The sequence below is a fragment of the Mya arenaria genome, chromosome 17 (assembly GCF_026914265.1).
Source record: "Mya arenaria isolate MELC-2E11 chromosome 17, ASM2691426v1".
In the NCBI taxonomy this organism is placed as follows: Eukaryota; Metazoa; Mollusca; class Bivalvia; order Myida; family Myidae; genus Mya; species Mya arenaria.
This window is the reverse complement of record NC_069138.1, coordinates 11,673,414-11,686,875: the sequence shown is the minus strand read 5'-3', so window position 1 is coordinate 11,686,875 and position 13,462 is coordinate 11,673,414. Positions and strand designations below refer to the sequence as shown.

Genomic DNA, 13,462 nt, shown 5'->3' with positions numbered 1-13,462 from the left:
CTATAACAAACATATTAATTCATAGCTTTATAGACAATCAACATTTTTCTTTATGTAATTATATATATATATATATATAAGATATTTATGCTTTGAACTTTTAGTTTACAACCATGTAAATAATTATTAACATACATTAAAATCAAAGACGTGATGTATTTCTGGTGGAACTTCTGGTGGAACTTGTTGACCATTCTCAACAGCAAAGCTGGAAGCCAAAGTTGGAGTCTGTTCGCTCAAACTGAAACATACTAACAAACACAGCAGAAACCGAAAACAATTTGCAGATGCAGTGATAATTACTAGTCAAAAGTATACGCAAATGAGAAAGTCAAACAAATATATATAAGAGGTGAATGAAATATAAATTAAACATAGTTCATTTGATCATTTTATGATGCACAGCTCTCTGAAAATCAAAGTTGTTATACATTTCATAAAAGCCCAGCTAGTGCAGTGCTGATTTTCCTCTTGTAAGCAACTCTTTTTCTCCTGTTCCACTCATGAATAAAGAACTGAAGATAGAAACAGAAATGAGATTGTGTCATTTGTCTTGCTGATTTCTTCAGAATCTGGATGAAGCTGTTGAACTGTTCGCAGATTTCTGAGTTCACACTTTCAAATCCTTGAAGTCGAGAGCTTCTAAAAGAAGTAGAGCATTTGTGTGAATAACCATGAAAAATATCGTGAAAAAATCTAACATTCTTGTAGTACCCACTCTCTCTGTTGAGGCAATATTCCTGTAAGTTACAGGCAAAGTCATAAAACACTGCTTGTGGAGGTTTGGCTAGATGAGAGTATAATGAAGCTGATGGATCTTTTCTGCCTTCAGCCACTGTCATGTGGAATCCATAACAATGACCGTGATCTGGACAAAACCAAAGAAACAAGTTAGATGTGCCGGGTGCTGATTGTTGTATTTTTGAGTAAATCTTTCTGCATCGCTCAAAGTCCATAGCTTCATCATCATGGTCATTGTTTCTGCCTGCTCGGTCCTCATCTATCTGAAATTTGCGTACATTTCTCAGTTTAACACCATGTTCATTGAAGTTATAAGCCCGGCCCAGCTTCTCAGGGTTGTATGTTCCGAATTGAAAAGTAGCATCCTCTGGGGCATAAACTGGTAAGTTTAGAGACTCATTAGTAAGATGAACTAGAAAAAGTTTAATGTCATCAGGTAGAATGTTGTTATTGTTCAACATCGATTCTGCAATCAAGTCCCGTATTTCTGGAGCAAATGATCTCATCTCATACATCTGTCTGTTAAACTCAAAATCTGAAAGATTTTCATTAGTTAGAAATTCCTGCAAGAAAAGTGCATATTCTGGTGACAAAATGCTTGTCACAGATGCTGTTGTAGCCAACATCTTAAGGACAGATGCATAAGCTACTCTTTCAAATTCTGACATCCCTCGAGTAAATCGCTGGAATGATTGATGAGCCTCCTCAGGTAGAGCCATAAGTAAATTAATTCTATCATTATTTTCTGGAATATCTAACGGTTCAAATTCTGCAACTGTAGTTCGGGCTATATTATCCAATGCTTCACGATAAGCAATCATCTGTCTCTTTTCAACTCCAGGCTTATTCTTCAGGTAACATCTGTCCATCCGTCGATGCAATGTTTGCTGTGTCTGTAAAGAACTATCAGGTGTACTTATTTCTGTGAAATTTGAATGACGGAAACCTACGCCTACTCTGGTTCCATCACAGCACAGTCTATTAGGCTCATACCTACAAATGTCACATGGTTGTCTGAAATCAATGTTCATATTAGCTGCCCAACTAAACCACCATTTTAAAAAAACTGTTGCATCCATAAACTTGGCCTTTGGGTCACGAGTTCTGTAAAGTTCATCCTTCATCTGACAGTATGCTGAAAAAGTGCAACCAGTTTTCATTACTGATGATGTAAACTCCCATCCTATTTCGTCACCTGCAGCTGTTTTACTACTAAAAACATGAATTGATTCACTCTGGCCTTCATTCCATGCAAGTTCACAGCGACTGTCGTCTATCGGGTTGTAACAGACTCTTTTGTAAACATCACACTGCACAGGCGCAAACTGTGTGTAAACTGTAAGAACTCGACCTAAAGGAATCAATTTCCCGTTTTCAGAGTAATCTGGATCATCATCTCGCTTCAACCATCCAGATCCACAGCAGCATGTATTGTCTGGCATATCTGGATAGAAATTGGGACCCTTCAATGAACCATCAGCCTGCCTACTTAAGGTCAAATCATTCCATCCGTCACGTTTGATGATGTTACGCCTCAACATATCACTCTCTCTAGCTGCTGCTGGATGGCTGCTCTCACACTTATACTTCCATAGACCTGTTTCAGGATCAAAATTGTCATTAGTATCAACAGGATCACCATCACCAGCATCATCATTTGTTTCATCATCTAGTAGTTGGTCATCTTAAAAAGTTTCATTAGTGGCATTTCTTTCATGCAAATCAATCCAGGATTCTGGATTATGTTTCAGCACAAATAAATGTCTGCAAAGATTGGAAGAATTCAAGTTATTTAAATATCGTTTGTGTCCCTTCTTTGATTGACACTCGCCATTGTGACAGGTCACAGTATAATTTGCTTTGGCCTTGTTGTGACTCAGTGATAAAAAAACAGGTTGAGTCTCTCCTTCTGCCAAAACTGAAAATTTCCGTGTACCATTAAAGTCACTTAATTTAATCAAATCCTTGCCAGCACACTGCTTTCCCTTCTGAACAAATTTACGGGTTTTGGTTTCTGTAGCCCTTTCATCTATCTGTAGATTTGGAAGAACAATACACTTAAGGAATGTACAGTGCATGCAGCTATTCCTGTTTGAATAATTTAGAGTTTGGCTATGAGCTATATCAAATAAAGTTCTATATATACTGCAGGTACAATGGAAGTAGTCTCCAGATTCTTGCTTTAGCCAAGTGGTATAAACATACACTTCTTTTCTTAAAGAACCAGAATCATTATAATCATTCATACAACATATCATGGTGTCTTCCTCAGCTACCTGAATATATATCTTTCCATCCTCTATTAAATCAATAGAAAATTGTTCATACATAGATTTTTTTGATTCCTGCATAACACTCAATGGCTCCACATCTTTTGTCACCTTCACAGAGGCTGTGCTTTTCCTCTTCTTAGATGGCCCCTCTAGTGCAGGAATTTCTAAAACCTCACATTGAACCGCATTTAAATCTGGGTAATATGTTCTATACTTAGTGAAAATTGTATTAATTTCATTCTGCAGAAAGAGACTGAAAGTGAGATATCTAAGTGATGTTCTGAGTCGAGGTTTTTTCTTGTTTATGAAGTTGGATGCAAATTTTGGATCACCTTTGAATAGTTCGATTTTTCTTTTGACGTCACCTGGTAAACAATTTAATGCCTTTGACTGACTTAAAAGGGTTTCTTCTCCTTCATATTGCTGCTGAAATATTTCCCTCGAGTTTCGAGGAACCTGTTCCAATTTTGAGTGCCTAAAATCTAAAAGCAAAGCTTGAGGACGGTCTTCCTTTCCTGCAGTACAAGCATCCATAAACTTGGCAGTTGAGGTTGAAGAAAAAGGCAAAATTGATACTGCAAAGGATAAACAATTAATATTATCAGTGTCCTTCATTTGTCTTGTATCAGCAATACCTGGAATGAATTTTTGCTTAAAGAAATCATTAAGTCTGCTGCTGGGCTTATATGTATTCGGCTTTTCCTTTTTATCTTTTATATGATCAGATTCCATGTTCTGTATATATTCCACTGTTAATGTATTATGCAAAAACATATTATTGTCAGTGTAATGAAATGTATCTTTGATTTCTTGCAAATATTTCTGTTCCATTAGGCCAGCATACACTCCAGACTCAACATAGCGGATGTACAGATATTCAGCCTTGTCTACAATGATTTTAAATACATGACAAACAAAAACACCTTTGGTGCAGGTTTTGGCTGATGCTAATAGAGCAGTGTCATATTCTAACTTAAGAATACTTAGTTTTTTGCAATCAACAATTCCTTCTTTTAAAATCAAATTCAGAAATAAGTTCTGCATAGTTATGGCATGAGAACAGAATTGTAAATTTGTCAGCAAGATACTTGACCATTCATTTGGAAATGTACAGGAAGCTTTTCTTTTTACAGGCTTTAACTTAGTTCCAGAATGAGAATTTGAACTTAATTCAGGACGTGAAGTTTGGACAAAGTGGAATTGATATTTTCCACCATGGAACTGCCTGTGCTTGCGGACTTTTGGATCTGGACTTAAAAGTGAATCAGTGTCATTTTCCTCAAATTTACCATTATAATCTGACCAGTCTTCACCTAACAAAAGTCTTTTTTCAATAAATTTTTTCTCAATATTTAAGAAATTTTTAGTATAATGATTAGTTTCAAAATCCAGTGTACACAGGTGGTCGCTCATTGTGTATGATTTGTTTGTCGGCATGTCCAGGTAGTCCTCATCAAACAGTAACAACTTCAGCTTGCTTCTCTGTAAAAGACATTGAATATTTGTGAGTGAAATATTGCTGAAAAACGTCTCCTTTATTTCCACATTGAGTTCAAATATGGAAACTATTGAAAAGGTCTTACCAGGTGTTTTGGACAGAAGCGTAAATCAGTGGTTTCTGGGTCGATTCTTTTTTCTGGGAGATATTCCAGCCAATCATCTAGGGAAGGAAAGGTGATTCTGTCCTAAATAAAAAATCATTTGGGAAATAAAATTGACAGAAAGATGTTTAACAGTGTCATACATGAACACAAGGGAATGCCACAGCTAATTTATTATTGCTCAGTAGGTTAAGGAGATCATCATGGCTATTGATAAACCCTGTCATTACATTTTTAATTTTCTATTTAGTGTTATAAACATGCAAAAAAGTTAAACATTACAATATGTTTTTTGCACCATACATCAAAGAAGTGGTCGTGTATAATGTGTAACTCCAGGTCTTCGTAGCTCGTTCGCTGAAATCCATTGCATTGCGCCCATTTGCATTCCTCTTCTCGTCCATGTTGTCGCAGGTGTTGTCCCATTCTAGTTGTTGTTAGCCCGATGAATCCACAATTATTCCATTCACAGTGATAGGTCTTGGGGACAAAAACAGAAGAAATTTGATTATATGGTAAATACATCATTTAATCTTTTTCTGAATTATTACCTTCATTCAGACCATGGAAATTGCAAAAATTTTATTACAAATCTGTTATATTGCATGTTTCTTAATATTAGTCATTAAAGCAAGACCAGTTTAAACTGTTTTATTTTTTTAAATGTCATAAACAAACTTTAGGATAACATGCAGAAGATGAAGGTTGGCACTTAACTTAATAATAGTAACTTTATATTTCATAAATTTTGATCTCTTCATTATTTTCATGTTAACATATTTTATAACTCACAGGTCCAGGATTTTGCTCAACATCATTTGATAAAAGTAATTTTAATTTGGAGAAATCGGCGTGATCTGCGATATCCAATTCATCTGTAAGAAAATCACAAATTTCTGAATTCATGTACACTTGAGCCTTAATAACTTTTATTTTTACACAGATATTAAGTTGATAAGTAAGTGTTGACAAAAAGAAGCATGAATAACATGAAAAAATTATATAAACAATGTTTGATTTAGTACCCAAGAAAGAAATTAAACCTTGATTGGGAGGTGAAGTTTTTTCTACAGGGTTCAGGCTGGATGTTGAAATGGTGCTCTTCGGGTTTGGCTGACTTCTGCTGCTCTTCGTTGATTTCTTGTTCGTAAATTGTAATAAAATAATTTCATTAAACATTAATATCCCTTTTTATTATTTTAACATTAAAATTACCCTAATGGGAAGTTCATTATATATAGATGATGCTTGTTTTGTAATATTGTAATTTATTTCACTGAACGAGCAAGATAAATGTCATTTCAGAAAGGATACCAAAAATTTATAATTTGAGTTCCTGGACACTGTTTGCACTAAAGTATGGTTTTGACATTAAAACTGACTAAAATTTCAGAACAGTGTAAATAACCATTTTGTTTTACTGATAAATTTCTTTTATTAGACAGAAAGCACATAATGAATATTACATATAAATCTGTCATTTTTGGCATTAATTCAATTAAATTTGATTAACATTACAATGAATTGACAATTATTGACAAGCAAGAATCATTGATTATCTAATGAGCATTAAGATTCAGTATATAAACAAAACTAATGCATATATACAATTATAAACATATCTTTCACTGGGGATGAGGGGAATGTCACATAGAGAAAGTAGACAATCCAATGTATCTTACGCCAATATAAATTTATTGCCACATTTTCATCAAATTCTTGTTTTAAATAGTGGTTTGGGTTGTGTGTTTTTTATAAATGACTGTATCACATTTGGATATGTGTTCATGCTCTGTCTTATTGCATAACACAATGTAACAATCCTCCCTTTTTACATGTAAATGTTTACATCAACACCAGCTGGTATCAATTTAAGCTGTTTCCAATACCTGACAAATATGCAAGACGGTTAGACCCGTGTTGAGCATTTTTATATCAGTCAATAAATTTAAGGGGCCAGGGGGAAATTTCCGAAAAGGGGGTGGGGGATCAAAATATACCAATTTAATCGTAGCCACCTTATTAAAACTTACAAAGTAGTCATGTAAGAAATGAAGATGCCAAGGACTATGAAAAATTTATTATACAATGTATAATTATAAACTAAGAGGTAAAACTCATTCACTGATATAAAAAAAACTTGTTTACCGTACTACTCAGTAAATATCTAACATACCCGATGACAGAAAGAATTGTCAGTGTTCTTCTTGTATTTGGTCCCTCCAGATACATGGCGGCGACAGAAATGGTCCAGTAGGAAATCTTCTCTAGAACACTTCACTGGGCATAGGGGGCAGTCAAACCATGTCTGCTACAGTTAACGGACACAATGCATTCAATATTTCTTGCTTAAAGTTATAAAATGAGGTTTTTACAATTCACTTCGACACTTTTCGTAATATTGCACGTTAAAACATTTCAACAGAAAGCATCAAAGCAATACACCAAAACATTCTTAGAAATAAATAGAAAAAAAATATTATAATAATAATAATGCAAACTCAAGGGCTATAACTCTGGTTTTACTAAATGAAGCTGGGAATGAAATCCTCATAGATTAACAAAGGCATTGGTTTTGCATTTGCCTACCCTTTTTTTTATTAAATTATTGGAAAACTGAATTGTATTTAATTTAAATGATGCTGCAATTTGTTACAAATTGCAATTTCATGTAGCATGTTCTTACCTTGTTTATCTTCTTAACTCCAGTCATTGTAGAGCAGACAGGTAGGCGCTTCTTTGTGGTAATGGCGTCTTCTTTCGGGCACTAAATATGCAAGATATCAAAGCATTTATTATCCATAACCACCATCAAAAGTGTTTCTTCTCTCTATTTCAAGAACACATCAGAACACTAGGACATTGTTATGGCTCAGAAAATGATTAGGATTAACTTTGATAGTTATGTTGATTTTAATCTTCTTTGAAGAAACTATATCACTACAGGAATATTGTAACTTACCATCCAGATGCTATGTACATTGTCTGCCTTCACCTTTACCGTTACATCAGATGTCAACGGAATTTCAACGTGATCTTTATACTGCTCAGATCTACAAATATACATGTGGAAACATAATTGTAACATCAATTAATTGATTTGACAAGTAAATTAAACAGAAGCTTTAACATCAGTAAATATATTTCATTTACCTTTGAACTTTCAGCTGTCTGTGTTGCGTAAATTATCTTCGCCTTGCCCTTCGATGTTTGTTTGATCTGTGGTTACATGGTCTGGCTGATCTAGCACATTCATCAACCCAAATATTAATGACAAAAAACGTTGGCTACCTTCTGGGTATAAGTCAATCAGGATATATAAAAATATAGCAAAATATGGAAATGTTTCAGGTTGTTTAACCCTTGTCCCTACCAAAGGTAGACAAGAAACAGACATGCTTTAAATGTTTTCATCAATGAATGTATTTAAGTTTAGTTATGTAAATGCTCATTAAATTTTATTAAAATTGTTGCATTGCCCATCTGAAACAGCTTAACAGGCTTTCAAAAAGAACACCAGCACAGGAATCTCAGATTGACATAAGTTTTTTTTGCACTATTACCTATATTTATTAAATAATTATGTTATAATATATATTTTAAGTACAAAAAAAAACATAACAGAGACCTTCAATACATTGCGCCTTGGTAACTTCACATTATGCTGCACTGAGGTAACATCTGGAACTTCAGCTGCTGGCTGTAAGAATAAAACAAATGTTCCTTTTGCGGTCATAATATGAAGTTCAGTTCATCTGTTTTATGAAGTCACTATAATTAAGAATAACCTTTGTTATCTCCTCTGAATAGAGGCATTTTCAAAATAAAAAGAACAGTGGTACAAAATAGGAATTAAGGCAAAAAAACACACAACATATTTGATTCTTCCATGCTAAGGTTAAAACACTTGACATTGACCACTTTTGCCTTAGTAAATAAGTGTTAATTTACTTTCGACACAAAATAGATAAAATATATATTAGCACAAGCCCCATCCCTGCACTGGTAAAATGTGTTTTGGCTTCCTCAATTTCTGGGTTTTATACTGCAGGGCTTGTTAAAAAAATCAAATGCCAAGGATTTATACATGAATTCGGGCTTGTTCATCCGAAAGACTAACTTGATGACTGACCAAATGTTACGAATATCAAATTAGAAAAGGTTCATAATTGTTTGAATTACCTGTAAATGATAACTTATGAATGAACATCCTATATCTACCAACCAACACAAGCATCTTATCAGAGAATTCAATGCTTTTGATAAATTATAACTATTCATCTAGCAAATGCCATCCATTTAGAGCAAGTGTTGTATTTACCAAACGGACTATTTCCGAGTACAGAGGCTGCTTGCTGGCCTGGACATTCTGGTCACTGACTGGTTCAACAGCAGCTGCCAGGCTTTGAAAATAGTCAGAGCTAAAAATAAGGCACCAGGAAAATATTGTTTTTAATATCTCAGACGTAGGGAGTTAGGAACACCATATGAACTATAATTAAATGGACATCCTTCTTTTAACTGACTAACATATTACAAACCGAACAAGAGTCATACTTAACCTTGCATCATACAACAAGCAATTAAGTGAGACAGTATCGAACAATGCCAACATTTAATATAATTCTTATCATTGTAAAATATTTCATGTTAATTCATCAACACGACATGTTCATCTTATACCCTTAAACAACACTGAGGTAATGACAACATTCGGATATTTTACACAGGCAAAAAACTAATTAACTCAGCTGAATTGAAATATATTTGAAACAAATACCACTGGTCAAAGCTTGATGCATCAATCTCTGCTGAATGTGGTTGGCGTATGTCTTCATTCCAATGTACATCCTGCTGATAGGCTATTTCACTCCAGGAATACACATCCTCCTCAATCACCTGACTACAATGTCTACCACCAACACGACTCAGATGAAGTCCATCACGACCCAACACATCAGCACATTCCTTAATTGTATATAAAAACAGAATGCATGGTTTAACAAACTTTTCAATCATTGGAATATTAAGTCTTCATCTTTGCTATCTTCAATATACTTTCTTGTTAACCGAGATACAGAAACAAAAATAATGATATTGCTCATATACTGTTTTTGAAAAAGTTGGTGAATATTATATAAATATTGCATGCCTTCCAGTGTGACAGTACATATTGTTAACATGAGGGAAATACTGTTACCCGAGGAGAAGCCGAGGGTAACAGTATTTACCCGAATGTTGACACTATGTACTGTCACACTGGAAGCCATGCAATATTTATTTTATTATACCGAACACAGTTACATTTATATACATGATATATAAGATTTTTACCATAACACAACTTTCAATCAAGTTTAATCAATTTATTCTGTAATTATTGTTTGTTTACTTTAGCTGTCATTTTGTTGCAAATGTTGTTTAGAAATAAGGCAAACACCGGTTGTAACCAGATTCACAATACATTTTAATAAGCGCTTACCACCTCAGACTTGGGAAACCAAAAAGTGCCTATTTTAAGACGTGGGTGCTATGTTACAGTATCATGTCAACCGGTCAAATCGATACTGTCAGTGTGTGACAGTACGAAATTGCCCATGATGGGAATATGAGAAATTAACATGGGCAGGTCACGTGACTTATAATAATGATATATGTATACCAATGAAATAAACAATATCATTATGACAACCCATATCCACAAAGGCATAAAAATGCATTAGTTACATGTTTCTACCTGTCTATATAAATAAGGATCATCTTAAATTTGCCAAATATCTACAACTTTTATTTCTGTATTGCATAAACTTATTTTGTTGATTTATACCTGAGCTCCATATCCAAGGAATCTGATGTATGGGATGGCCTCTGAAATGTCCATTAGCATGGTGTTAGCATTCTGGATCCATCTGTTGAAGACTCTCGCTAATGTTGAAGATACTCGTCTGTCATTCTTTTTTCGTGGCAGAATAGAACATAAAACAATCTCAGTTTCCGGACTCGTCTCGTGGATACTATCACATACCTCAGTGACTCTCCTTTGAAATAAGCATACATTATTAGACTAATAACAAAGCCAAGGCAAACAAGTAGTGACTTCTTCAAATAAAGCATTATAAAGTCGTAATAACACTTTGTCATAACTTTCTTGAATCAGGCATATTTCATAACATTAAAACTTGAGGAAAAGGAGATTAAATAAAATTTCATAAATTGTTTTGTTACTTAGTAGACAAAATGTGTGTCATAGAACTAGAGTACGCCAAAGGGAGTTTTTAAAAACTGGTACCTTGACGAAGCTTATTGAAAAGACTGCTTCGTACGTAATAGAATCAAACATATTTAATGTGTACCTATAAAACACATCCTCTCTGGCTTGAACATCATTGGAGCCAAGATGAATATAGACACATGGGTAAAACTCCTTCTTCAATGAAAGCTGCAGAACTGCCACAAATCCCTTCTTGTCATTCACAAACTTGGCTCCTACAATTGAGGTAAACTGAACAATGGTAGCTTTTGTTTTTATGTTTTCTTTAACCACGACCCCCCCCCCCCCTTTGGGTCCAGAATACCGGTGACTTTGACTCTCGGTCCAGCAAATCCCGGGTTTTACCCCAGCCCTGTGAGGACAAACTGCTAACCCTAACCCCGGTAAGGACCATTTCTTGGGGGGGGGGGGGGCTGGTTACAATTGACTGATGCATTAATAATATTATTTTGGTATTGGATGGTTCAAATCAATCAAGAAACATTTGATTCAATAATTAATATGGAATGGAATATGCAGTACCATATCTTGTGATATGATTGGCGCATGGAATTTAATTGGTATTAAATAAAAAAACATTTTTCCTTTTCTTTTCACATAATACACTGTTTAAAAAGTGGTCGTGTGGAGTTCTTGTTTGTCCATATACATAAAAAAATTATTCAGTTTAAATATAAACAGTAAAAAACAGTAAAAATAAAATTTATGGTCCAGTGAAACAGCCTTGAGAAGCCTTTGCACAAATATAATCACTTGAATGCCATGCTAGTGCAATCATGGGTTCAAGCCACACACAGGATGCACTCTTTCTCGCAGGACTACTTATATACTGATATATCAAAAGTAAAATGCAAGAATCTCTGGATCAGCCTAAAAGGTTATTGGTGGAAGGCATGAAGCGTGTGTATATGCGTGTGTGTGTGCATGTGTAAAAACCAGCTGCCCAGCTAGCCAATTGGTTAGAGGGCTGTGCTATTGTTCTGGTATTCATGTGTCCAGCCACCACACTGGGTAGTTTCACTACCTCCACGGATGTCTTTATTGGTGTCAGAAAAGAAAGAACCGAGTGCCAGAATCACCCTTAAATGTAAATAGAGAGTGTTTGGATACGAAATCCTACATGTCCGGAAAGCTCAGTTGGTTCGAGCAGTTCTGGGTTGAAAGCCAACACTGCATGGACACACTTTTCCTCACAGAATACCCTTGAGATGATAGTGCTACGCTAATTCACCAGTCAATATTGTAACCATGGCCCCCAGGGTCAGGGGAATAGCCGGGACTTTGACTTTCGGTCCAGCCAACCCCGGGTAAAATCCCTGCCCTGCGGGAACGAACTGATGGTTAAACCCCGGCCAAATGCCCCCGCACCTCAGAGACTCACTCTACATAAAGCCCAATCTCGGCTTAATTTGGCGCTATGACAAAAACACCGCAGTCACCCGGCCCTGCGGGGCCACCTGGAAAGTAGAAACATGGCCCTTTTCACCGGCTATCCCTGGTATTCCCCCGGACCGGGGGGGGGGGGGGGGTTACAATTTACTGGTGCATAACATAGCGTTTACAGTAATAACCATCAAATATATCAGGGCAAATTGGATACTATAAGGAATAAGGTCTTCGGGTTGATGAAATATGTCGTCTGCAAAACTGAAGGAGACTATAAGTTGAATATTGTGGCTGATTATTTGGGTCATAATACATTCACTAACATCTTTATGCAATATTGAAGCAAAATAGTTCGCCATAATCATTTAAATAACATCCATTTGCCTTTTAAAAATGTGTGTACCTGATACTGGGAGGCATCGAATAGTGGACCAATTTGGAATCGCTGCTTGGATACGATGTACGTTGGAATCACCTGCCACAAGCGCACTACCAAGACATCCACTTGAATCTGCAATGGAAGAAAACACACGCTCATCGACCTGGATGTGCATCTCGACAGAAAAGAAAATATAGACAAATACTGCTGTTTTTTTTAAATAAAGTCGCGAAATCAAATCACGATTCACAATACAAGCGAAAACACGATAAATAATTCTAGGAACTTAATTCAGTCACAATTATATTCAAAAAAAAGGCGCGAGTAGTATTTTGATTTAAAGTTTGGTCAGCGATGATATCTAAGCAAGCTTAAATCTCAGTTTCAATCTCAAGAAATTCGAATCGAATCTCTCTCGTGAGCTTTCCGTGACAGAAAGCATCAGTTTCCGGGTCATTTCTCCAGAAGTGTGCGTAGATCGTAACCTTTGCAATACGTCATGTGCTATTTTAAGCATTTTCCATATAAGGTAATCCTCTACTTCCGATACCGAAAAACTTACAACAGGCCTCTCTTGCTATCAGTACAACTTTGCCGTTTATTTGACATTGCTATCAGTACAACAGTGTTCATAGTTAGCTTTACCATCAATACAACCTTGCTTCTTAGTTGGCTTCACTATTAGTACAACATTGATTTTTAAGTTGGCTTTACTACCAGTAAAGCACTGCTTCTTAGTTGGCTTTACTCTCAGTACAATGTTAATTCTACCTTAGCTTTGCAATCAGAGAAACATTGATCCTAGGTTAGC

General features: G+C 35.5%; 2 protein-coding genes across 2 annotated transcripts; both read right to left on the bottom strand.

Annotated features, from left to right (window-relative positions):
- Window positions 1-307: 307 nt before the first annotated feature.
- Window positions 308-7,792, bottom strand: LOC128224880 (uncharacterized). Its single transcript, XM_052934971.1, has 11 exons — window positions 7,769-7,792; window positions 7,578-7,668; window positions 7,302-7,382; window positions 6,792-6,926; window positions 5,659-5,755; window positions 5,408-5,490; window positions 4,919-5,095; window positions 4,598-4,699; window positions 4,412-4,496; window positions 3,098-3,112; window positions 308-2,185 (listed from the first exon to the last, which is right to left on the bottom strand). Exons 2-11 carry the CDS (start codon window positions 7,578-7,580, stop codon window positions 435-437), a joined length of 2,529 nt encoding a protein of 842 aa, XP_052790931.1. The 5' UTR covers window positions 7,581-7,668; window positions 7,769-7,792; the 3' UTR covers window positions 308-434.
- Window positions 7,793-7,840: 48 nt separating this feature from the next.
- LOC128223187 (uncharacterized) lies at window positions 7,841-12,826 on the bottom strand. The gene is made up of 7 exons (XM_052932481.1): window positions 12,676-12,826; window positions 10,969-11,101; window positions 10,443-10,653; window positions 9,396-9,583; window positions 8,937-9,018; window positions 8,244-8,315; window positions 7,841-7,858 (listed from the first exon to the last, which is right to left on the bottom strand). Exons 1-7 carry the CDS (start codon window positions 12,824-12,826, stop codon window positions 7,841-7,843), a joined length of 855 nt encoding a protein of 284 aa, XP_052788441.1.
- Window positions 12,827-13,462: the final 636 nt, after the last annotated feature.